The sequence below is a fragment of the Mastigoproctus giganteus genome, chromosome 13 (assembly GCF_048544385.1).
Source record: "Mastigoproctus giganteus isolate SK-2022 chromosome 13, ASM4854438v1, whole genome shotgun sequence".
In the NCBI taxonomy this organism is placed as follows: Eukaryota; Metazoa; Arthropoda; class Arachnida; order Uropygi; family Thelyphonidae; genus Mastigoproctus; species Mastigoproctus giganteus.
Window position 1 is genome coordinate 86,974,016 of NC_143587.1, and position 26,438 is coordinate 87,000,453.

Below are 26,438 nucleotides of genomic sequence, written 5' to 3' on the forward strand. Positions count from 1 at the left end.
GGCTGCTGCATGCCCTAATGGGAGCAGCAGAAGAAAATCAGTTTATTGGAGTGCAAGGGACAATTGGTATGAATAGGCCCTAAACAATTCCCAAGAAATAAATTGGCTACATTTCAGATTTCAACATAAAAATACAAAACATAACCAGTTGATTCAATTCTTTGATTTTTTGGGAATCTAATTGTAAATTTTTACTTTGAATCCCAATAAACTAATTAAAATACTTCACATGGAAAAGTGTATTATTTAAAGTTTTTCTTACTTAGCAGTACTCCACATAATGTCCTTCTCAAGTTTACTTGCAAGAATCAATTTCACTTCTGGTTGCAGCTGCCATTCTGTATTCTCCTCATACCAGCAGTCTGCAGTTTCCTATCCACCTAATACATTCTCCTTAACATCAGCAAATATTCTTGCACACTTTCTGTTTAAGTATATCCCACTCCTTTAAAAATAGTATCTCCTGTTAACAAGCACAGAACATGCCGAGAAAAATTCTACTCCATGAGCCTTGCACAGTCTCTCTCTCTCTCTCTAGGAAAGAAATGAATGACAAGTGCTTTCTGCCATGGGATGACACAATATGTCAGTTTTGGCTCAATCTAATAACATAAATATAAATACAAGTATAATATTCTAGTCATAATTAAATAGAAGGTAAAAAAAAAAATTTATTTTGTTAGTTGGCACATCAGCTTCTATAGCCATAATGCACCTCCCAAAGTTTTTGGATTTTACTGTGATCCAAGCCCGAGGCGGGAATCGAACCCACGACCTTTGGGTTACCAGGCATGCACTTTACTTACCTGGCTAGCCCAGTCAGCAAGGTAAAAAATAGAAATATAATAGACCCTTGGCCCCTAAATGCTGGATCTCAAGAGCATCTTTAGGTGTGAAGCTGTAGCTGATCAGATTGGTGAACCATAGAGAAAAATGGAGTAATTGATAGAAGTAGATGCAAGAGGTAGATGCATGCAGTTGGTAATGCCATGAAATTTAGCTTGTAAAGTTTGTTACAAGGTGACATCAGTTCGCAAAAGGTGATTAGAAATCAAATGATAGTAATTTAGAAAAAGCTCAGTGTATAATACTTGTAGTTAACTTAGATAAAATCACTTTTCCAGATACAAAGAAATTTCAATGATTACTAAGCATCTATCAGATGTATCACCATTTTTTTGTGTGGATAAAGAAATATATATAAATTTATAGCACACAAAAAGAGTCAATCTCACATCAGTTGAGCATAGTAGGGAAGCATTTAGTATTAAAAGTAATAAAATGATGCAAAAAGCAAAACTTACATAGCATTCACCATCAAAAATGTCCTTGTTCTGCCTCCTGCAACTATTTATCTGATCCCTCCTTAAATCACTGAAGTTTGTCACAGACATTCTAGGGCTGCAACCTATAATCTGAAATGCTGATGCTTGGGTACTACTTGCACCCTCACTAGTGGGACTCTTAAGTAACCCTCCATGTGCCCGTGCACAAGATCAGAAACACTGCACTGATCCCCTCATTTCATCAGGCAGTGCTATGCACCAGGTGATGAAAGTCATCTTGTGCATCATCACTTTGCTTATTGGAAGAAGTGAAAACTGTTTAGTCTCCAGAGCAGCAAAGTTCTGGTATAACCTTCCCTACCCCCATTTCTTCTGTCATGAAATGTGAATCTTGAGGGCATTGTGACAAGATCCAGTATTCCTTACATTTCAAGGGCACAGCTTTAAAACAGTTTTCATAGGCTAGTAGTTCCACACCACACCAACTGGTAACTCTCTAGGGGGAATCCAGGTTAGCTAGTGTATAATCTTACTTCCTCTATTCTGCCAGCTGTTGACTGGAGGGAACCTAGTAAGTGTGTAGTGGGAAATGTGATGAAAGCCACATTATGTCGGCAAGCTGGATTTTTTCTTGCTATGGGTACCAAATCCAAAAATTTCATTAATTCATACAGCATGTTCTGCACAATGCCCTTGCCTTATCTCTGCAATGAACTTCCCATAAACTTCTATATTCATTTCACAAATGAACACAGTCTAGGTTCCATTCTCAGTGATGTCTATTTCCACTTCCAATCTGCCAAACTCTCATTTACTTTTTCTGACAGAATCTCAATTATAAGTTACCTCAACCACCACCATCACTTGCCCTGATTATTCACTCTATGATTCCTTTCACTTCAGAGGTAGTATTTGTGCATATATCTGCTCTGATATTCCTTGAGAGATTTCCTAATCTAGAATCTTCTCTTTTTAGTCTTCTCTTGGTTTAAATCTCTACCCCATTCAAGTTCGTCTGTTGCCTCTAGTGATCTTCCAACTCTACAGATCACTCAGACTTTGACTTTCTTTCTTTGAAACTCAACTTTCCCCAGCCTGACTTCTCTAACACTGAAATAATTTTCCCTGGTGATTTTAATGTTCACATCCACAGATGACTCAAATTTTCTAGTTGCACAGACCCAGCTAGAGATGTTAAGGCTATTGCAATTACTAATGCCCTTATGCAATTTGTTTGTTTACCTACAAGAATACTAGACAATCCTAAACACACATGAAACACTTTGATCTGTTCCTCACCAGCAACCCTTCAAAGTGCATGGTTAATGTTAATGGCCCACTTTGCACCTCGGGTCATATCTTTGAACAAATTGATAGAAAAGTTCTGTGAACACATCAGTGAAACCGTTGTTATGATGAATTCCTGTATTCCTCATTTGACCATAAAATGTCATCCTTTAATGTACTAAGATAAAAATATAGAAATTGACTTATATCAAAATATCCAGCTTCACTTTCTGATTCTCTAAAGCCTGCAATAGTTGTAAAACTGTTACTAGTTAGTCCAGATTATTTTGAACAGTCTAAGAGTAGAAAACTTGCTGCTTTTCCAAATGATACTTGAGCCTTGGGTCTTTGACCAGAAGTTGGGGGTGGTCCGCTCCCTCCACTTGAGATCAGCTAACTACAACCCTGATTGAAGAAACCTCTAGAAATTCCTCAAGTCTGCGATGGATATGAACACAGACCTCTCCAAAAGGGCAACAGTTGGTATTGGAGATTATCCTGACTTCTAATCACTCTTGCCATAAGAATATCTCAAATATTGCATCAAAAATCCTGGGCTTTTCGATTTTTCTGCTACAACCCACTCTGTCAAAACTTTATACTGAAAAGCTTCTAGGTATTAATTTGTTTCTGTTTTGGCATTAGATTTGATTTTGGCAAAAATCAAATCTTTGGAATCATTGTTGGAATTGTATATGAAACAACCGTGGAAAGCATATTTACATATATACTGCTGAAAAGATTAGTACCTTCAATACTTCATTCAGATCCCCTTGCAGATACCTGGTTTGTAAACTTTGAAATGTACACAGCTCTAGTCTTTTCTTAGTATTAGTATTAATAGTGGCAAATGATGCAGGAAAGAAAACTTATACAGCATCAGCCAAAAAAAAATCTCATTTCACATATCAATCCCTTTAATAGTTTGACTGTGAAATGGCTAAAGCATATATATATATATATATATATATATACACACTGTGCTGCCACTTTATTAGGTATACCTACCTAGTAACATGTTGAGCCTCTTTTAGTATTCAAACAGCCTGAATTTGTCTAGGCATGGATTGAACAAGGTGCTGAAAATGTGCAGGAATGGAGTACCTTGCAGACATGAGTGTGTCATGCAGTTCCTTCAGATTCGACGGAAGTGTAGGCCTGCAGAGAACAGCCGTTTCCAGCTCATCCCAAAGATGTTCAATAGGCTTGAGATCCATGGACTGAGGGGGCCACTGCAGCAAGGAAAAGTCATTGTCATGTTCCTGGAATCATTCCATAGTGATTCAGGCTTTGTGTACCAGCACATTATCCTGCTGGAAGTAACCATCTGACTGAGGATAAACTGTCAACATGAATGGATGCACTTGGTCAGCAACAATGTTTAGGTACAATGTGGCATTCAGACACGAATCTATGGGTAACAATGGACCCAACGTGTGCCAAGAAAACATTCCCACACCATAACACTGCCCCCACCACCTTGCCTTGCAAATGTCTGTATCTTATTTATGCTGGACTGCACAAATAAGATACAGACATTTATAAGAGTATAATAAAATTTGTGCAGTCTAGCATAAATAAAGTCAAAGGGATTATTATTTATTCCTCTTATATTATTTCTTGGTAGCAATACCCGTCACAAGGTTCCACCTTGTGACGGGTATTGCTACCAAGTACACAGGGTGGTTGTTATATCTGGTGTTACTGTTGATCAAGGAACTCTCTGACTATCCTACAGGTGTTCAGGATTGCAACTTTCTGGAGTTCCTTGTAGATGTTCGCTAGGAGATGTTATTTGGCTTTTAGGATCATTGGCAACCAAGGCCATGTTGCTCCAAGGATATGCGGTGGTCATTCCCTGACTTTTCCGCATCCTCCGTATTTGGTGGTCACGGGCTCGAACCCCGCTCTAATCAAGAAGCGTGTGCTATGCACTGCCGCTCCTGGCTACAGAGGCACCTTCGCTAGGAGACCTATTGCTGCTAGGCTGTTATGTAGGATCTTTGGCACCATACCTGTGGTTGACACGATGATCGGGATGGTTGTTACTTATTGCATATGCCACATCTCTTTGATCTCCTGCCTTAGGTTCGTGTACTTTCTGATTTTTTTCCCATGGGTTTTCTGCAGGTTGCCAGTGTTGAGTACCACTATGTCAATCAGATAGGTAGTCTTTTCCTTCTTGTCCACAAGGGTTATGTCCGGTCTGTTTTGTGGGATTGTCCTATCTGTTATTATGGTGCGATCCCAGTACAGCTTGTGGGTTCGGGTCTCTATTACTGCTTGGGGTTTGTACTTGTAGTACAGTACACTTTCTTTGATCAACTGGTATTTCTTTGTTAGCTTCTAATGTATTATCCTCTCTACCTGGTCGTGTCTATGAGTGTACTCAGTTTGGGTGATTACCTTGCATACCACAGTGATGTGTTCGATCGTTTCTGAGGCCAGGTGGCATTGTCGATATGTGTCATCGGACACTCCGGGCTCCTTTGCAATGTATTTTCTGTAGTTCCTGGTGTTGATTACCTGGTCTTGGATGGCAAGCATGAATCCTTCAGTCTCAGGGAAGAGAGTCTTCGCTCATGAGCCATGCATTGGAAGCAATATTATCTGTGTAATCTCGATGGAGATCGTTGTAGTGCCTTCTCTGCCCATCTTTCTAGCTTCATTTGTGTCTCCTAGTTGGGAGGGGACTCCTTACTTAGGTTGAGTGGGGTATACCACTTGTCTATCTTCCTTATGGCCTGCTGGAGTGCTGCTGTGTGTTTCTGGAAGTAATCCTTCAGGTTAGCAATTGCCTTCTTCTGCTCAATGAGGTCTATCAGGCCCCTTCCTCCGTCTTTCCGGGCAATTATCAGTCTCTCCACGGCTGATTTCAGGTGGTGTTGGTGGCTCTTCGTCATCATTGTCTTTGTCTTTCTCATAATATCCTCCAGCTCGGTATTAATCCAATCTATGACCCCGAAGGAGTATGTTAGCACTAGGACTGCATAGGTGTTAATGGCTTTAGCTGTGTTCCCTCCATTCAGCTTTGCTTTCAGCAGGCTTCTGGTTCTCTGATGGTATTTTTCAGTCAGGCAGGCCTTAATTTTCTTGTCCTGTAACTGCTGAGCCTGCAGCATCCCAAGTATTTGTAGGCCTCTGGCATGGCTTCGATCTCCTTACCAGTCTGCAGCTGGTAGTTTTGGTTGACTAATTTTCCCTGGTGCAATCCATGGGTCGTGCATTTGTCTAAACCAAATTCCATCCTAATATCATTGCTGAATTCTTCGGTGATCTGGAATAGTTGCTGGGGCTGCTTCTCGGTTCCCACGTAGAGCTTGATGTCATCCATGAACACCAGGTAGGTGAGGGTGTACAGGTTCTTCCTTCCTTCAGTGAGGTTATATCTGTACTTGCTACTGTTGAGCATGATGGATAGCAGGTTAAGTGCTAGACAGCTCAGGGCATCTCCCTGAAAGATTCCTCTCCTTATGGGGATTGGCCTGGTTGTGATGTTTTCGATCTTAATGGTGGTACTCTATTTCGCCATCGTTTCTCCTAGGAAATTTGTCACTATCGGATGGACTTTGTAGATGTTCAGTGCCTCTATTAGCCAGCTATAAGACACAGAGTCAAAGGCCTTGCGGTAATCAATGTAGGCTGTGTATGTGTTGCACCGCTTCTTGTAGGCTTGCTTCATAACTGCGGCATCTATGGTTAATTGCTCCTTGCATCCTTTACTCAGCCGCTTGCATCCTTTCTGCTGTTATGCCATTATGTTCTGGCTCTCCAAGTGGTCTGATATCTTCCTGGTTATGCAGCTTGTCAGGATCTTGTACATTGTTGGGAGGCAGGTGATTGGCCTATATTTTGTCAGGTTTCTTGTATCTTTGTCTTTAGGCTTCAGATGTGTGGTTCCTTGAGTGAGAAACTTCGGGATTGTCTCTGGGTGCCTTATCGTTCGGGTGAACTGCTCTGCCAGGTGCTTGTGTGTGCAAGTGAGCTTCTTGTTGTTGTGGACGTTATCTATTCCTGGAGTTTTCCAGTTGTGAGAGTTCTTGATCGTCTGTTTTACTTCTTCTCGAATCTCCCACTCTCTCATTTCTTGTACATCCTTGGTCTTTTTGCATTCTAGTTCTATCCAGAGGGCTCAGCTGTTATGTCTTACTTCCCTGCTCCATGTTTCCCCAAAACTCAATCATCTTCTGCTCGGGTGGTCCATTCCCTTCTTTCCCGTCTTCTCCAAGACTTCTGTAGAAGCCTCTTTGGTCCTCATCAAAGATTCTGTTGTTTGTTCCCCTGGGAGCTTTCTTTGTATCGGTGCAGTCTCTTGCTGAGTTCAAGGAGGTTCTGCTTCAATGTGTCCAAGTACTTTCCTATTCTCTGATTTTTCTGTCTCATGTTTGCTGTGGATGCTGTCTCTCTTGAGGATGCTCTTCACTTTTCCAATTAATTTCTTACTCCTATTGCCCCGTCGGTACTATCATTTGGCCTATCTTGACTCTTAATTCTTCTAGCTTCTGATGAAGTCTTCTTTCCTGAGCTGGCAGTTCCCTCTGTTTTCAGTTCTTCTGCTGCTGGTCTCTCATTTTTCCTCCATTAATCCTATTGGCTGCTACAGCAGCACAATACACGGCTGTGTGGATGGTCTCCAGTGTTGCACCATTGTTGTCTAGGTAATGCAGTATTATTTGCTGATTGAGTTGGTCTGTGACTCTCCACAAGGTTCTATTCGTCTTCTGCTTCGGTATCACGAGTCTTTGTGGGGTTCATTCCTTCAAATTCTGTTAGGGCCTTCTTCCACTTGTTCTCTATTCTGGATATCATGACCTTGTCTCTTTCCACTTTAGCTGCTGTGGGTTGTATTTCTTCTTGCTCTTCCTCCTCTGGTTCCATATTCTTTATCCTTTGCATTTGATCACTCATGTCCTGCTTGATTTTTTCCATGATTGCAGGAACTATCAGGTTCTTCGTGACGACGGTCCTTCTCTGGTCCGCTGTTCAGTGACCTGAATATTCGGGAATCATTCCAGCCACTTGGTATGTAGTCTTACCCTGTAAGTTGTCATATTGGTCTCCAGCTTCGTTTTTTTGTATCATACTTGCATGATGTAGGTATTCATTTCGATACTCCACTTCATGCGCTGGCCTTTTCTTCCTTGCTGGGTGGTCACTAGTGCAATTGTGCAGGAAGTACATCCAGTTGGTGGGGCTGGATGGGCTTGCCCTTCTCTTGTGGTAGCCATGTGGGGGACAGCGCCACTTGCTCCACTGTCTTCCTCGGGAGACCGTCTCTGATTTTTCGAGCTGACCCCTCTGCCTAAGGCCTGAACGCCAGTGACTTTATCCTGTGCCACACTCGATGCAATATGATTAATATTTCTCTGCGATATCATCCATCTGTGGAGGTGGACCTGTTTAGCTTCGGCTTATGTTCAGTGGTAGTTCTCGTGGGTGGCACCAGATGGCGCCATAATCTGCCTTTGCTGCCACTCCGGCCTTGGGGTAGGTAGGTCGCTTGGAGCAACTTTCACAATGTTTATTTATTTATTAATTTTTATTACTATTCACTTATTTATTATTATTATTATTATACCGGTCTCCCGGCATGATGGAGATGCATTCGCTTCTGCCAAGGCAGTACTCAAACCCAGGTCCATCAGGCTGGTAGTCTAGTGTCGTAACCACTAGACCATCGTGTCCCTTATTGTTATTATTATTATTAGCCATATGGTGCAAGGAAGCCTGAGACTTATGCTACACCAGCCAAAAAAAAATGTCTGAGTTACCCTGAGAGATAGAGAGAGAGAGTGAAAGAAAACAAAAGTCAGAAATAGAAGGGAATCACCAAGAACGAGAGCAACAGTGATGTCCAGCTCAGGACCCTGGGTGTGCTAAGCCTATACTCATCAGATGTGAGTCCCTGGGGTTAATATATATTGATTTACAGGTTCCCCTCTTATTGTATGCATTTAACCGTATTAATGTTATTTGTAAGTGTAGCAAAACCAGTGGTGATTCACCTGTTAATTTCTAGATTTTTTTTTTTTTTTTTTTATTGATCAATGCCAATATTTCACCTTTTCTTAATGGATTGCTCTACTTACTGAGTGTACCTTTTTAAAAAATGAAAAATTATAAAACATGCTATATGTTTTACACCTTTTATTTTAAAAAAAATACAGTAGAGCATCAGTTATCCAGAATAATTGATGTCAGACCTATTCCAGATAGCCAAATTTTTGCAGTAAGATTAAATAAATTTAATCTTAAATAAATTTAGGTAAGATTAAATAAATTTAATCTTACCTTACAAAGATTAATTAAATTTTAAAAAAAATTATAAACCAATCTCAGAAAACAGAAACATCCATCCAAGCATTTTTATACAAAACAGAAAAATTAGAAATATTTTTAAATGCTCTCAATTTTTTCGGCTTACCAATAACGCACAAACAATCTGTGCATCCCAGTGGCATTTGCACACATAGCAATTGTAACTCTCTCTTTTCTCATCTTAAAACCTGGTGCAGGCATTTCTCTTTTAGTGGTAGGGTTTTTCTCGATAATGCTTTCCATAATAAGCATGTCTCATCAACATTATAAACATTTTCTTTCTCATAATTTACTATTCAGTAAGTTTACTGAAGCAAACTTACTTTTCAAAGGACAGTGCTGCTGACTCATCTGCAGAAAGTTTCTCGCCTTGAATATCTAGTTTAAAGTTTTTCGGCCAACATGTGCTTGCCTTAAAATCTTTATTACCTCTTAATTTTCGATTAAAATCCAATGTTTTTTCACACAACATTGGGCTAGACACTGGTTCACCTAAACTTCGCTCTGAAGAAAACAAAAAAAATAAAATGAGTACACTCTCTAAAGTGGCATTTTCAGGTTTTGACATTGTCTTTTTTCTGCTAAATCCTCCTTCACTATTCATAATCAACATAAATTCTCTTATATCATTGAAATTTTTCTTGATGTCGTAAATTGTTGAAGTCCCCACATTAAACTCTTTGGAGAGATTTCCTAAAATTTCACCTTTTCTAATTCTATAAATAATTCCCGTTTTTTGTTGCAATGTTAAAACTACGCATTTTCTTTTCATTCACATTTTGCCATAAAAAAAATGAGAAAAATAATAAATCGCACAGTTTCGGGCCGATATTATTCTTACCGAATCTGGAGCTAAACAAATCTGAAATTCACTCATGGTTTTCAAGAAAACCCAATAGTCTGAGATATTTTTGTAAAACATGTTTCTAAAGGTCACATAGAATTCTAGAGGTCATAACCATAAAAACAATAAAAACGATTTGCAGTTTTCAGTTTATTGGGCTTTGTTTGTACAATCCATTATAAACAGGTAGTAAAGTTGATCTTTCACTTATTATAATCAAAATTCAATTTTCAAACGCGATCACTATAACTGAAGCTGCAGAGATGGGGGAAACCCCTAGTGCCGTTAGATCTTAACACACTATAACTGGAGCTTACTGTACTACCGTTAATAAAAAAAAAAGAGGAAAGATCGGCCTTTCAAATTGTACCGGATAACCGACGTTCTACTGTATATATATTTATTTAGTACATTCTGCTGAAAATTACAAAAAAAAAATTTTAAACATAAAATAGAAACATATTAGTCTTTTATTCTCTTCTGTTTTACAGTTAGCATTAGTTGAGGCATATGATGCAAGAAAGTAAGCTTATCAGCCAAAAAATAAATAAATAAAAAAAAAAAACCCTTCACATTTCACCCATCCAGTCACTCCAAATGTTGTTGTTATTTGGTTTTTAGGAGCATTAGCAACTAAGGCCATATTGTTCCAGGGATATGCGGTGGTCATTCCCTGACCTTTCCATATTTGGTGGTCAAGGGCTCGAACCCGGTCTAATCAAGAAGTGTATGCTACGCACTGCTGCTCCTGGCTGCGGAGGTGCCCCAAATGTTTGTCTAGTTCAGCCTTAAATTTATTGAAACTGTCAACTTCCACAAAAACAGATAGAAGTCTGTTCCAACAATCAACTACCCGCTGACTAAAGGCAAACTTCCGCATGTCTATTCTGCATAAGCTTACATCCTTGCATCATTTGCCACTACTAATTTGATAATTTTATTGTAAATGTAATTATAATATCCTTAATAAATCTTGTTTCCCATTTTTAAGTTTCAATGTCAACGTATTCAAACATGGCATTCCATTACATTTTGTTGTTTCACTTTTGAATTTTTCCACACAAAGGAGGTTAGGCAAGTGAAGACTGATTATGAGAAATCCTTCGTAAAGGATGTAAAAAAAAAAAAAAAAAAAACCTCTTTACTTATGTAAACTCTAGAAGGAAGGGGATGAATCAGATTGGTCCACTTGATGTTGGTGGTTCGACTGTTGATGATCCTGCTCAAATAGCTAACGCCCTGAATGAGTATTTTGCATTTACATTCACACATTAGCAATTCTGTAAGGAAGGGAAAGACAGAAGTTTACTAAACTCTAACAGGGAGCTAAATGATTTTGTAATAATGCAGAGCAAAGTGGAGGAGAAATTGCTGAAGATAGACATAAAAAAGGCACCTGGGGCAGATGGAATCTATCCAGTTATATTGAAGGAAGCAGCGAGGGAAGTTAGCAAAACCTTAACCATAATTATGACAGCATCCTTAGATTCGGGGGAGGTCCCCATGGACTGGAGATGTGTAAATGTATTCCCAATTCACAAAGGGGCTTCAAAGGGAGACACAAATAATTATAGACCTGTTAGTTTAACTTCTGTTCCGGGAAAAATAATGAAGTCACTGGTTAAAGAAATGATGCAGGATCACCAAGACAAGACTGCGGCAATAGTTCAGACACAACATGGGTTTGTTAAGTGGAAGTCTTGTCTGACCAATTTCATTGAATACTGTGATGTGGTCACAAAGGAACTGGATGCAAAAAAAATAATTTTGATATCATATACTTGGATTTCAGGAAAGCTTTTGATACTCTTACACATGGAAGTCTGCTTTACAAATTGGAGCAGTATGGCATTAAGGGCAAGTTGCTGCAATGGATAAAGGGATGGTTGAATGGGAGATGGCAGAGAGTAGTAATAAATGGACACTGCGTAGACCAATGTTATTAGTGGAGTCTCCCAGGGTTCGGTGCTTCGTCCATTGTTGTTTTGTGTATTTATCAATGATATTGATGAAGGTATATCAGGCTTAATGTCCAAGTTTGCAGATACGAAGGTTGACAGGGTTGTTAATGACAGTATGCTACTGCAACAGGATCTAAAAAAATTAGGCAGATGGGCTGAGAAGTGACAACTGAAGTTTAACATTGACAAATGCAAAATACTGCACATGGGTAGCAGTAACCCAAAAGAAACCTACCAACTGTGTGATACTCAGGAAGGTGGAGAATGAAAAAGATCTGGGGGTAATTGTGCAGTCAGATATGAAGTTCTCTGAGCAGTGCAGATGGGTTGCCAGAGCAGAGATAAGGAGGTGATTATCCCTTTGTATAAGGGAATGGTCAGGCCACATTTTGTGTACTGCATACATATCTAGAAGCCCCATTTTAGGAAGGGTGTAGAGTTACTAGAACAAGTACTAAGAAGGGCAACAAGATTGGTGAGAGGAACAAATGGGTGCTCTTACCAAAAGAGGCTTAAGTTCTGAAAGTTGCAGCATCTGGAGACTAGGCACCTGCGAGATGATCTGATTGAAGTGTATAAGGTTTTGAATGGTTTCACCGGCTCAATGCTGATAGGATACTTCCGCTTGCTCAGATTAAGAACCTGAGGGGGCATAGATTCAATTTGAGGAAAGACAGTTGTAGAATAGATGTGTAGAAGTTTGCCTTTAGCCAGCAGGTAGTTGATTGCTGGAACAGAATTCCATCTGTTGTTGTGGAAGTTGATAGCTTAAATAAATTTAAGGCTGAACTAAACAAGCATTTTGGAGTGACTGGATGGGAGAAATGGGAAATATATATATATTTTTTTTCTTTTTTCTGGATGATGCTGTATAAGCTTCATCATATGCCTCAACTAATGTTAATGCTAGACCATGCTGTTTATTGTATTCAGTTGTCCCCTGAAGGGAACACCACATTGATTACCAACAATAGTAATTTGAATATTGAAGGCATTTGTGAAAATCTGTTCATGTGTCTCATGAATATTACTCATTTATAACAATGTTTTATATAATATGATTTAAAGAGTATCCAATGGATAACCAGAAGAATCCTGCATATGAGTTGCTTCAATTAAAATGTTTTTTCCATCATCATATTAGATCACGATGATGATCTGAGCTGTCAGATTTTCCATTTATCTATTTTACTATAAAGGAGAAAGCATGATTCTGCCTTTTCTGGGTGTATAGGTGTGCTGTAAATCAATTTATTGACTATTCTACTTTCTGTGTACCAGCGCATAAGGCAGTAAAGCCATTGGATGTTCTGAACCAATTTTAGATCTTACCCAGAAGACCTGCCCTCACCTGTATATCTTATATCCCATTTTATATAGGCCTTTCAAGGGGGCTATCTTCATGGTGCTGCATAATTACCACATACAGCATACGCAGTTACCTGGTAGATAACTGTGATCCTTTTAGAATGAGGCTAAAACTCCCATTCACCAACATATGAGAAGCAATGTAATTTATAAAATATGGTGCCTAGATAGTGTGGCTAGCTGCACTGGCAAAGCAGAAATATAGATGCAAGGTTAAAAGGTCATGCCACTGCCGCACAAAATGCACACTTCCCAAAATCAGCAGTGGCAGTCCATTACTGTCAGGTGGGTCATCAGATCAGCCCACAGAATTTTAAAACTCAGTGGTAATTCTAGTGACATTCATCATTATCATCAACATTTTTTCTTTTTTCTTTTTTTTTTATTTATTTATGAAAACTGCAAACACGAGAGATATTAGAACCTCTAGTACTTAGTACCGTGCTTGGGTTGGAGGTTGAAAAGATGAGAGAAGATATTTGTTGACATTAGTCTTGAACGTCTGTAGACTGTAATTTTCAGAAAACGGCAGTTGAATGAATAAACGAGGAAGATGAAAAGTTGGTTCTGTGAGTTTGAAGTTTGACAGTAAATGGATGTTGCCTGGTGGCGACACGTGTTCGGACTGTCTTGACAGAGGCAGCGGGAATTATAGAAGCCAATTCAGAAGAACGATGCCCATGGAAGTATCTGTAGAAAAGGCATGCAGCAGAAACAGTACAGCTATGAGACAGCAAGTGGAGAAACTCTGTTAGGAATGAGTCATTAATTAACCTAACTGCCCTCTTCTGAATGGAATCTAAAAGCCTGAGAGAGGTTTTGGAGCCACCATCTCAGATGTGGGAACAATATTCCATGTAGGGCAGATTTGCAATTTGTACAGAGTGAATAGCTGTATGGAAGAAAGGTAATGCTGAGAGCGAAAGAGAAAACCAAGTTTTTTAGATGCAGAGGAAGCAATATTTGTAATGTGCTTGTGCAAGAGAGATTAGAAGTTAGGGATATATCAAATATAAAAGATATTTGATAAAAGATATAAAAGTGATATATCAACTTGCCTAGAAATCGGAGTGTCACCAAAGATAAGCATAGGAGAAGAAGAATCCTTTTTGCGAGATATAAGACGACTGAGTTTCAGAAGGATTGAAATCAAATAAGTTGTCTTTGCCCAACTGGAGAATTACCTGGACATCGGCATTTAAGGATTTGGTAGCAGTTATTCGAATCACCCTCAGTGAGCGATCAAAGAGAAAACTGGATAACCAATTACAAAAAACAGTTGGCAAACCATAAGATGGAAGCTTGTTTAGAAGACCCTTATGCCAAACACGATCGAAAGCCTTTGAGATGTCAAGAGCAACTACTTGTGTTTCACCAAACTTTTCCATTGGATTTGTCCATAAATGAATAACATAAGCCAGAATATCACCAGTGGATCGACACTGACAGAATCCTTACTGGCGATCGTTGATCAGACGTAAGGTTTCTAGGTAATTTAAGAGTTGGTGGTTAATTGATTACTCCGTTACTTTAGAAAGAGTCGAAGTAATTGCAATAAGATGATAATTGAATGGGAGGGATTTGTCACCCTTTTTAGGAACTGCTGGATATGAGAAAATTTCCAAGCAGAACGAAAAACACCTTTGGAATAAGAAAGTGAAAAAAGATGGAAAAGAACAGGAGTAGGTTCAGGAGCACAGGTTTTGAGAACAAGTGGAGAAATACCATCAAGACCTGGTGCTTTCTTAGCATCAAGATTTGTCAAAATCCCCCCTTCTGATATCCTTTTGACGGAAGACCACAGGAGGCATTGAATGGAGCGTGTTGGGAATGGTGGGAGGTGTTTTACCAAGATCATAAATACATGAGTTGTAAGAAAAATGAGATGCTAGCAGGTCAGCTTTATCCTTGGCCAAAGTGACTACAGAACCATCTGGTTTTGACAGAGGTGGGAGCAGAGATGGGCAAAAGTTGCGGCCAATAGCTCTGGCAAGAGACCAGAATGCTCGGCTACCATTGGGGCAAGAAACAAGTTTTCTACTCTTAGCCTGTTAAAATCTAGTTTGGACTGATTAATAACTGCTTTACAATTGTTGCGAGCTTTGGTGTAGGCAGAAAATGAAACTGAAGAATTAGAAACAAGCCAATTACGATATGCAACATTCTTCTCTTGAACGGCCTTAGCATATTTATTGGAAAACCAAGGTTTGGATAAAGGACGAGATTTTAAAGTGGAGTGTGGAATGAAGGATTCCATTCCTACAAGAATAATTACACTGACACAATCTGAGCAAACATTGACATCAGAAGTTTTGAAACAGTAGTGTGACCAAGGAAAAGAAAGAAGAAAAGAAATCTCCCAGGTCATCCCATTTTGCATTCTTGTAATGCCAAACAGCACAAGGTTGTGAATAGCCATGAGATTAAAGGCTCCATTGGAGAAGAGACAATCACCAAGTTGTGATCTGAAGTGCCTAAAGGACCACTCCCTTCGATCGTGTACTTAGAAGGGTTGTTTGTGAGAAAAAGATCAAGTGTGTTGGCTGTATGGTTAGGATTGTCCAGTATTCTCGTAGGTAAATGAACAATCTGCAAGGTCATTAGTAATTGCAAAAGCCTCAACATCTCGACCAGCTGGGTCTGTGTGACTAGAAAACAGAAGTCAGCTGGAATTGTGAACGTTAAAATCACCAAGGAAAATTACCTCACTGTTAGGAAAGTTGGACTGGAGCAAATCAAGTTGCAAGGAGAGGAAGTCAAAGAGCTCCAAGTGATTTGTGGATTTGGGAGAACGGTAAAGACAATAGATGAATCTGACACAATGACTAAGAGAGATTTTAAGCCAGAGAAGATCGAAAAGAGGAGATTCCAAATTACCAAGTCTCTGACAAGGAATATCGGAACGGACATATGCACAAGTACCACCTTTGAGGCGAAAGGAATTGTACAGCGAATAATTTGGGCAACTGAGATGAGCAGTAGTTGAATCAACTGATAACTGAGATTCTGTCAGAAAAAGGACATGGGGTTTGGGCAGATTGCAAGTGGAAATGGACATTGTTGAGATTAGAAATGAGACCATGTATATTTGTGTAATGAACTAGGAAGTGTTTGGGAGGTTTAGATCTATTTGCAGAAAAGTTTACGTATAGTTTGACAATTCATGGTGTATTCAATAGTACGAAAAAGTGGTGGGGGTGGGGGGCATGCTGTATAAAGTAATGAAATTTTTTGTATATGGCACACAGATGGTAAGAACATACCCAGATCCTTGACATAACTTTTCCTCCCACATACACACTACTTGGACTCCCTCCAGTCACTATCTGGCAGAGTAGAGGTAGCAAGATTATACACTAGCTGATCCGGAAGCTTCCTAAAGAGTTACCAATAGGTTCAGTCCGGTGTACTTACTAGCGGCTGGCCTGCGAACACCGTTTTAGAGCTGTATCCTCGAAATGTAAGGAAGATTGGATCTCGCCATGATGTCCATCATAACCTCAAAAGTTGTCAGTCATACTACATGATGGAACAGGTGAGGAAGGGTTGACCGGAACTTAGCTCTGGAGAGACTAAACATGGGTACTTCAAGCCTCCAGTAAGCAAAGTGATGGTATTGCACCGGTTGATGAGGGTCATCTACCACCTACTATTGCCTGGTAACACAGAGGGACGGGCATTCCTCTGTGTGGTGTGGGTGGTCACCCACAGTGTGCTTGTGCATGGGGTGTTATACCCAGGATTACTAACAGTCTCACCATCGTGAAGGTGCAAGCAGAGGATTTGGCTGTCACAGACCGTCTGGACTTCGCCGAAATTGGGTCCACTTGACTTGAGTGTCACCCGAATATCAGTTCCATCAGCATTTTAGGTACTGTACTTGCTACCTGGTGATTCCATCACCAGGTAGCATGTACAGCTTGTCTGGCATATCTGAGAGAATGTCTGTGACAACCTCAAGGACCCAGTGGCTTGAGCCACTTCATATATATAATGTGATACACTGTATTAACAGAAACAGGAGGGGGGGGAGGATCCATGCTGTCTTTCTGACTGTTATCATGCAAAAAAATGTTTACTAACAAAGCCAATTGGTTAAGAATAGCCTTGTAAGAACTGTTAATGGTGAACATACTATCAACTGAGTACTTCCTGTGCACAATCCACTGAGAACTGGATTTTTGCCATATTTGCAGTGGTATGGTCTTTATGTTTAAAGGTGGCAATCCCTAATAAAAGTGTATGGTTTAGAAAGCTACCATACATACTTTTTTATGTTTTTATGTATTTTAGTCTATTTATTTACAGATTTTAATAGTGCAATCAAATTGGTTATAGTGTCATTGGTCAGATTAGTTATGAGGAACTGATATTGATGTTATAACCATTAACAACAGCAATATGTGTTTCTATAGCAAGATTATTTTTAGTGTAGAAGAGAAGTTACAGTGTAATGAAAGTTTGATGTTATAACAGGGGTATGCATTTTCTTATTGAATAAAATATGAAGGAAAACAACTACATAATCAAGTGGAGATATTATTTGTAATGAATATTTAGACAAATTTGTAGAACCTGCTGAGAAGCAAGGTCATGAAATTGTTGAAATTATCAGCCAAATTTATCAGATCCCAAGATCTTTGGTGCACAGCATAAAGAAAGAACTTGAAAACAAAACAAATCATTACTACTGCCAAGAAAGCTGTCCAAATGAAATGCCATTACTGATCACCTAACAGGGGTACTGCATGATGATTTCACAAAATTAGCAATGCGTAGAAAAAGTCCATGCATACCTTTTTTTCATAACAAATGCCCTAACATAAGCCACTTGCTGATGATGAATTACCTACTATTATGTGCAGTGGTACATTGTTTTCTGAATGATTTCATCTTTGTACAGTATACGTGATCTGAGATTAATATTTGAAATGCAGCAGGACAACGAATGTTTTATACATTCTGAAATATAATGGGCATTTCATAACACAAGCTATACTTTCGGAATCAATTCATGACCCGAAAACAATAAAAAAAAAAAAAAAATTGTATAAACATGTGTCTAATTCAAACAATAATGAAACTATGGCTGTTTGAATTGCGAAAAAATGGCTGTGGAGTTTTCGAAGGTAAACAATAATGAAAATAGCGAAAAATAATAATAAGAATAAACAAACACATACCAAGTATGATTGATCACTTTACTAGGTACGTGTCTGCTTATTCTTATTTATTATTATTATTTATTTTTCTTTTTTTTATTTATTTATTTTTTTTTGCCATTGAGAGAACTCCATAATCATATTTTAAAATTCAAATAGCCAGAATTAGACTCATGTTTATATAAAATTTTTTTGTTTTCAGATCCTGAAAGTATAACCCACATTTTATGAAATACCCTGGAAAGTTTGATGTTATAACAGAGGTATGCATTTTGAAATTATATTGTAACCAAGGTAAGATTGTAACATTTTAGCCAAGTTCTCATTATTTCCAAGGTTGCTTTAACTTAGTTTGACTCTGTATATTTTATTGTAAATAAAGGTTTAACCATTATATCATTTTGTTGATAAATGTGAGATTCCTTTCATATTTATATTCTTGACTTACAAGTTTGTTTGTTTTTTATCATAATTTAATGTCTACACTGCAATGTTTAACTTTGCTATTTGACTTTCATTTTAAGTAGAAAAATCATTCTTCACCTTCTTATTCAAAATTCTACACTAACAACATTATTCCAAAAAGACCAGTGCCCATTGATAACTCTGTCCTCTTCCATTCAACCATACCTCTATAAATAGTAATAATTTTCCCTCAATGCCACACTGTTTCAATTTGTATAGCAGTTTTTTGATATGCAACATTATCAAAAGCTTTACTAAACTCTAAATGTATATAATATCAAAATTATTTTTTGCATCCAATTTCTTTAGTACTGCATCATTGTATTCAATAAGATTGGTTAGACAAAATCACCCCTCAACACATTCCATCGTACGATTGCAGTATAAATGCATTCTTGTCTAGATGGTCCTGCATTACTTCTTTAACCAGTTACTCACTTATTATCCTTAGAACAGAAAACAAGTTACTTGGGTCTCTAATTACTAAAGGGGTGACATGAGTAATTACTCATGTCACCCCTTGATCCACCTTTGTCAATTGAGGATACATTCACATCTCTAATCCACAGGGACTTCACCTGAATCGAAGAATGCCCTCATAATTATTACAAAAGATTTGTTTACCTCCTTTGCTGCTTCCCTTAATGTAATTGGCTTGAACCCATTCACCCCAGGTCTCTTTCTTTATGTTTATCTTCAACAGTTTCTCTTCCACTTTCCCCTCAGTTATCAAAAAATCATTTAGCTCTACATTATAATTTGATAAACTTCTGGCTCATGTGAATGTAGAGGCAAAATACCTATTCAGCTTGTCAGTAATCTGAACAAGATTATCAGCAGCCAAACCATTCATATCTAATGGACCAATGTAACTCATCCCCTCCTTCTAGTATTTACATAACTAAGGAAGGCTTTTCTGCTTTCCTTTGCATTCTTTTTGCCAAATACTTCTCGTGGTCTGCCTTAACTTGCCTAGCCACCTTTGTCACTTGATGGCAGACTAGTTTATATCTGCTGTAGGCCTCTGGTAATTTATCTGCATCCCATGCATTTTTATTCTCTACCACAGATCTCATCAGTTCATCTGAATCTATTAAGTCTAAGCCTTGAACAGTATCTCTTAGTTGGCATAAAAAGCATAATAGCTTCTACAATTATTCTCTGAATTCTTCCCATTTAGAATTTGCTGTTTTAGTAACATAAAATCAGCTACACTGCACAGAATTTGAATATACTGTCTGAGACCACTTTAGTCACCTTTACAAAAGCAGAAGCCCTTCCCTTGCCCTTGACAGTAGGTACAACATTAAGTAAATTCCACATCACTACATTCTGATCCCTGCCACCTAGTGGGTCTTTTATCTGAAGCTACTTAATGAATAAAGAGTCACTGCTGATAATCAGATCAAAAGTGTTGCCTTTCTACATGCGATGCAGAAAACAGTGATCTAGTGATGCTGTGACTGACTAACCCACTAGTTACAGTCAATATCTGGAAAGTTAAAATCCCCCATTAGAAGGCAGCCTGATTTTCTTTCCCACTCTTTTTCCGTACAGTTGTTCATTATATTTATCACTTCAGTAGGCCCATAATTCACTCCTACTCTTTCTCTCTGCTTTTTTTTTTTTTCTCCCGTGCTTGTGCCACACCAAACTGGATCGGCATCGTGCTGGCCATCCTTGTAACCTGAATGCACTGCCTTAGATTTTACATGTTTCTTAACTAAGAGCATTACTTTCTCCCCTCACTATCCTTCCTGTACACATTATACTCACCATATTTAGGTTCCACATTTCTTATGTCTGAGTGGCTGCATGTTTCCAATATCCCTACAACTTCCACGTTTGATGTATTTGCTTATTCCAATTGAAGCAATACAAGATCCCTTACACCTCTGCCTGTGGCTCCTGATTGTGCCTGTAGTGTAGTGTGTCTGCTCTTAAACTTTTTTTTTTTTTTTTTTATACAACCCAAACATGATATGAAGGAATATACAATGAGAGCATTGGCAATCAGTTTTGTCCTGTTAAGGCTAATGGGGTAGAATTTTTCTCAACATGGTCTGCACTTGTTAACAGGAGAGACTATTTTTACAGGGATGGGATACACTTAAATGGAAGGAGTGTAAGAACATTTGCTGATGCTGTGGCAGTGTTAGGTTAGTCAGAAAACTGCTAGCTGGGTGGAGATATACAGATTAATAGTTTAAAAAGCAGCCACAGGCACAATCAGGAATCACAGGCATTTTCCAATGGAATGGAAAATATAAAATAATATTTAATGGAAAATACAGTAATATACAGGGTGTCTCAAAACTACACAGCATAACTTCAGGAATGAGTTCCTCATATGTAGACAATAAAAATATTTTATATCAACATAGTTCCAGAAATGCTTGGTTTCCGAGTTTTGAAGGTCTGTCTATGATACTTAACTGTTCAATCACTTTATAGTAATTGTTCAAAATGTCCACCCTCTGCCTGAATACAGGCCTCACATCAACGTCTCATGGACTCGCGAAGATGATGCCCAATTCCTGGCATGTTTCGTATTGTCTCACAATATTTTCCTCAGCCCATACATGCTGATTGTGAAAGTTTTGGATTCCGTCTCGTGTGAACTGTGCTTCATCTGTGAATATCACTAAGGCAGGAAAGTGAGGAGTTGTACCACTGCTGCAAGAATCACTGGCAGAACATTACTCGCGCAGGGTAATCTGTTGGTGACGAGGCCTGTACTCATTGCAGAGGATACAGTTGGTGTTCTCACAACACTCTCCAAATAGTCGAACACACAGAACAGCAATGCCAGTTGCATTGCTGTTCTGTGTGTGCTGCTTCCAGGAATGGCATGCACAACATCCAAAATCTCCTCCTCTACTTCAGGAGCTGTAGATCTTGGTCGTCCTCTGTCGGCAGCACAAGGTGTAAAGGTCCCATGTTCACAAAGGCGGCAATGGATACCTTCAAACATTTTCCTGTCTGGACATCTTCGTTCTGGGAACCTTTCGTGGTACAAATGACAAGCCTCCAGAGCATTGCCATCTGCCAAACCATACATAAAGTGCATATCTGCTTGCTCCTGATTTGAGTACATGGTCGGAATGGAAAACCACCAGATTCTGTCAGTACCTTGTGATGAAGGAAATCACCTATGGGAGATAAGACATTCCGGTTAATAACTCGGGAACCAAGCATTTCCGGAACTATGTTGATATAAAATATTTTTATTGTCTACATATGAGGAACTCATTCCTGAAGTTATGCCATGTATTTTTGAGACATCCTGTATAAAGGCAGTACTGTATCCATTTGGGTAAGTGATGATCTAACTGGATACTACTGTAGCATATCAAGAAAAAGGGATGGAGAGTGGATGAATCTCTTTGATTGCAGATTTCAGTAAACCTATATTACACATTGCAACAAATATTTATTTATAGGGTTCCTCGAAATAATGAAAAGATTAGTTTGTTTTGTTTTTTTTTGCCCGATACATGATGTGATCTGAAAGAAATATTCTTATATTTTTGCAGAATATTTCTAGATGAGCTTATTTATTATTAAGTTAGAGACAGAATTTACCATGCATTCTGTTAACAGAAGTAAAAATTCGATTTCAAAAGGTCTGATCAAGAAGCACTTTTTTTTTATGAGAAAATTAATAAAATGATATTATCTAAATCCTTTGATTTAGATGGGTTCTTATTCTGTTTAATTATTCCTAGATTCTGAGGAAATTGGGAAGATAGAGAAAGAGAGTGTGATATTAATATTTATTAACTCTTTAAATCCTTGCCTGCTTATGCTTGATGAATTATAACATTTTACTTTGTTCTTCTTTAGTTTCCTTTTACTTTTACATAATTAATTATTTCAAATAATAAATTGCATGTGCTTAAATCTTCACTGCTGTTTTGCTTCTTTTTTGTTTCATAGTATGTGGGTAATATGCTATTTTTATGTGTAGATGCTTCTCTTCAACTAATCAGATTGTTTGCACTACAGGAAAGGTAAGCCACTGAAGAATTTTTTCTCAGTATGACCAATGACAAGATTCTCTTTAATCGGAGAAATAAACCCAGACAGGTTATGTACATCAACACATTTTATAACAGTCTGTAGCTACTATTGAATGTCATACTTAACTGGAAACTAACTGTGATTATTTATTCTAATTTTTTTTAAAGAAGCCTTTAGTAACCATTTATTTTTATTAACAAACCTCTACTTATGTATTTTTATAAACTATTTTAATAGTAATAATTGCCAGTTATGTAAAGAACAAAAGAATCTGACCAAAATAAAATAGTTCTATCAAAATTGCCAGTTATGTAAAGAACAAAAGAATCTGACCAAAATAAAATAGTTCTATCAAAATAAATCTCCAGCATTTTAATCATGTTGCCTGGTTCGTAGTAATTCCAAAATTCATCAGTTTTTTCATAAGCTTTGATACATTTTCAGGGATTGCCCAATGTGTAAAGTGTGCAATAAAAATAAATACTAATTAATACACTCTGCTAGTCATTCAGCAATTTATTTTGATCAGATATATGTTTCCAGTGTTTTTTCTGTAAATTAATGTTTTTGTCCTGTCCAAAGTATTTCTTTCCTTAAATTGGATTTCACTATATACAGTCTTGTTTTTCTCTTCCTGTCTCACACTTAATTATACTTTTACATACATCACAGATATAAAACTGGTTTCTTTCTTATCCTATTAAACAGATTTTGCTTTTCTCAATTGTAATTTTATTGCACATTATTATTTTCTTTCATAACTCCTAACAAACAAGAGGTAACCAATAGCCATGTCATTTACAGCCAGTCTTCAGTGATTTATATTTATCATTTAAACATCAGCAACACTGTTGATTTTGATATGTAATGTTTTGCATTGGAATAGCAACATTAGAATCGATAATTTTTACTCTTTTTTTTTTTTTTTTTTTTTTTTCATTGGAGAGGCTTTATAATTCAAAAGAAAACAGTAAAGAGAACTAGTAGCTGTGAACAGAAAATTTACCAACAGAAATTATATTGCAATAACATTGGATACAAAAACACCACATCATTTTCACAATTACCAGATTTGTTAGGATATGTTTTTATGTAATGTAATGTAATGCAAATTTAGAAATCCTTGTGGTGGAGGCTGCTAATCCTCATTCCCCGCTACTTCCTCCTGCTGATCAGAAGCATAAATTTATTGCAATAGTCATTTGCTTTTGTTTCACGTGATAGCTGAGATCATTGGGTAACTCTGTAATAATCTCTATTGATGTTTTCTGAATAGGAACTAGTCAGTCTGCCTAAGGGACAAAACTGTAATAACTTCTGTTAAATGTTTTTCCTTTAGGAACTAGCCAGTCCAGCAACATGCTGTGGAAATCAAAAAATACACTGTGAATCACTTCAAGTTTCCATCACCTTGCTTTCTTTGGTTGTTGATATGATAGCAGTTACACTCTCTCATTAACTAAAGTTCAAAGTAAGTGATAGCATGTTTCCTATCACCTGCCTCAATCCTTTCTCTGAAAGTTCCACAATGAACTTTTTCTGTTTTTCTTTTTCTTTTTTTTTTTTTTTCTATGTGTTTTGTTTGCTCAGCACTTAAAGAACTCAGATCATCACTGTCCTCCTTTTCCTCCTCTTTCTGTAGGTTGGGTGATTCTAGTGGAATGATGTTTGTGTACCCTTCGACTTGAAGTCCTGTATTCACAAATACCACATATTTCATATTGATACATACATGAGGATATGTATGTTGATCGGGTAACATCTAACAAAGGCAAACATATTTGTTTTTTCTGCAAACATTATTTATTAAATAATGAAGATATTATCTACAGAGCTGGAGATAATAAATCTTTGTAATTATCTGCATAGTTTACACTTGAACATGGCAGTACATAAAGAAATTGCATACCCCATGTATCACAAGAAAAACAAAATTAAACTCATAATGGAAATAAGAAGAGATGTGTTACTGTCGCACGAGAAGTTTCCTATATTTGTATAGGGATGTTTTGCACCATTAAATCTGTTTCATTTAATAATCATAAGACATGACATTTTGAATATGTTAATATAAATATAACATTTCTGGATTGATGTGCAGACATTTCAGAAGTTTGACTGTGTACAACCAAAATAAAAGTTAGTTTTAAAAAAATAATAAAAAATATAGAAAAATCATTTGGAAATACTGAGCCAGCAAAGTTTGCAGTTATATATGAAAATACTCTACCGGATAATCATTACTGCTAATCATTTTAAAAAATGAAATTGAGTGGTCTTTTGGTTCTGTTGTGGTAGCCATACAGGGAACAGCGCCACTTGCTCCACTTTAATTTTTGAAGATTATCTCTGACTTTTCAAACCAATTCCTCTGCCTGAGTGACTTTATCCTGTGCCACACTTGATGCAGTATGTTCAATATTTCTGCTTCTCGTTTTCATCCAGCTATAGAGGTAGACTTGTTTAACTCTGGCTTTTGCATCCCATGGTGGGTGGTAGTTACTGGGAGCAACGCTACATGACAATACTGTCCACCTCAGCCATCACTTTGACCTTGAGGGGGATAGGTTCAATGAAGTGACTTTTTTTTTTTTTTTTTTTTTGCAAAATCCCCTCTTCCTCCCACAGAATTCAAACTCTGTCCATGATACTGTTGGTCCACTGTCATAACCATTCGGATAATTGTGTCCCTTTTTATTATTATTATTCACATTTATACTCAAGATATATGATAAGTTTAATTTAATAAATCCAAAAAAAAAAAAAAAACATTCATTCTTTTTAAGCAAAAATATAAATAAAAGGTTGGAAGTGCAGGAAAAGTAAGCATAGTAACATTAAGCCTGCAGGTTTTCAGCTTTTCTTCATAAACACTGCAAAAAGAAGATAAAAAAAACAATGAAATATTGATTTAAAATAAAGATAGCCTCCAAACAAGGATGGGGGTTCCTGCTACACAGTGACATAATGTTGGTTGTCATGCAGCACCAGGAGTTCTCCCAACTCCGCATAGTAACTCTGTGATGTCAGCATTGCTGGCAAAGGAGATAAGAGATTGCCAGGAGTCTTGCTTTCTTTTTCTGATAAAGTTGGTGTAGGCATTGCGCTATTTCCTATAAGCTTCGTGCAGCACTTCAACTTCTGGTTGTGGGAGAGAGGTCCTGGCTTGCTGGAACTTCTCTCTTGCCACATGCACTACATGTCAGAATCATTCAAGTTTCAAACTCCACCAAGGAACAACATTGGTGAATGGATTCCTTTTTCTGAGTGTGGCATTGCGGGCTTGCAAGGAAACCACGGATAGGCACCTGGAACTGGTCAGTGATCAAGTTTTCATGAGGTCAGGCAGTCATTTGAGAGCTGGCTTTCAGTGGAAGCACAGAATTGATCCCAGTTAGTGCCCTTAATATTGTAGCAGATAATGTTCTGGTGGATTTTTTGTCCCTGGTCCACTGTCCAGCCAAGGGCAAAGGTGATGGCCCTCTGGTCGGACATAGTTCAAGCCTCTTGAACCTTCCAGTCATGGAAGTTCCACACCATGAACCTGGTAGTAAGCATTTCATCTATTTCACTTTCCCATAGTGTGCTTGAATTTTATGAAGTTAGCAAGATTCCCTGGTTGGTTGAGTACTTCAGGTGGTGAGTTAAGGAGAAAATCCTTGAGCTGCTGCACTTGCTTTATAATAAGGCGCCTCCGTAGCCAGGTGGGAAGGAGCAGCAGTGC

General features: G+C 37.9%; 1 protein-coding gene across 4 annotated transcripts in view; it reads left to right on the forward strand.

Moving 5' to 3' along the window:
- The window catches only part of Upf2 (UPF2 regulator of nonsense mediated mRNA decay), a 695,457-nt gene that overhangs the window by 645,931 nt on the left and 23,088 nt on the right, over positions 1–26,438 (forward strand). For 2 of the 4 annotated variants that reach the window (XM_090387842.1, XM_090387843.1), the window contains exon 41: positions 22,662–22,704. The exons of 1 other annotated variant lie outside the window; for it this stretch is intronic. In XM_090387842.1, the coding sequence (XP_090243968.1) occupies positions 22,662–22,704 (43 nt within the window). Of the gene's footprint in view, positions 1–22,661; positions 22,705–24,053; positions 24,186–26,438 lie in introns of all 4 variants that reach the window. One more of the 4 variants, XR_016547840.1, reaches the window with a different exon arrangement.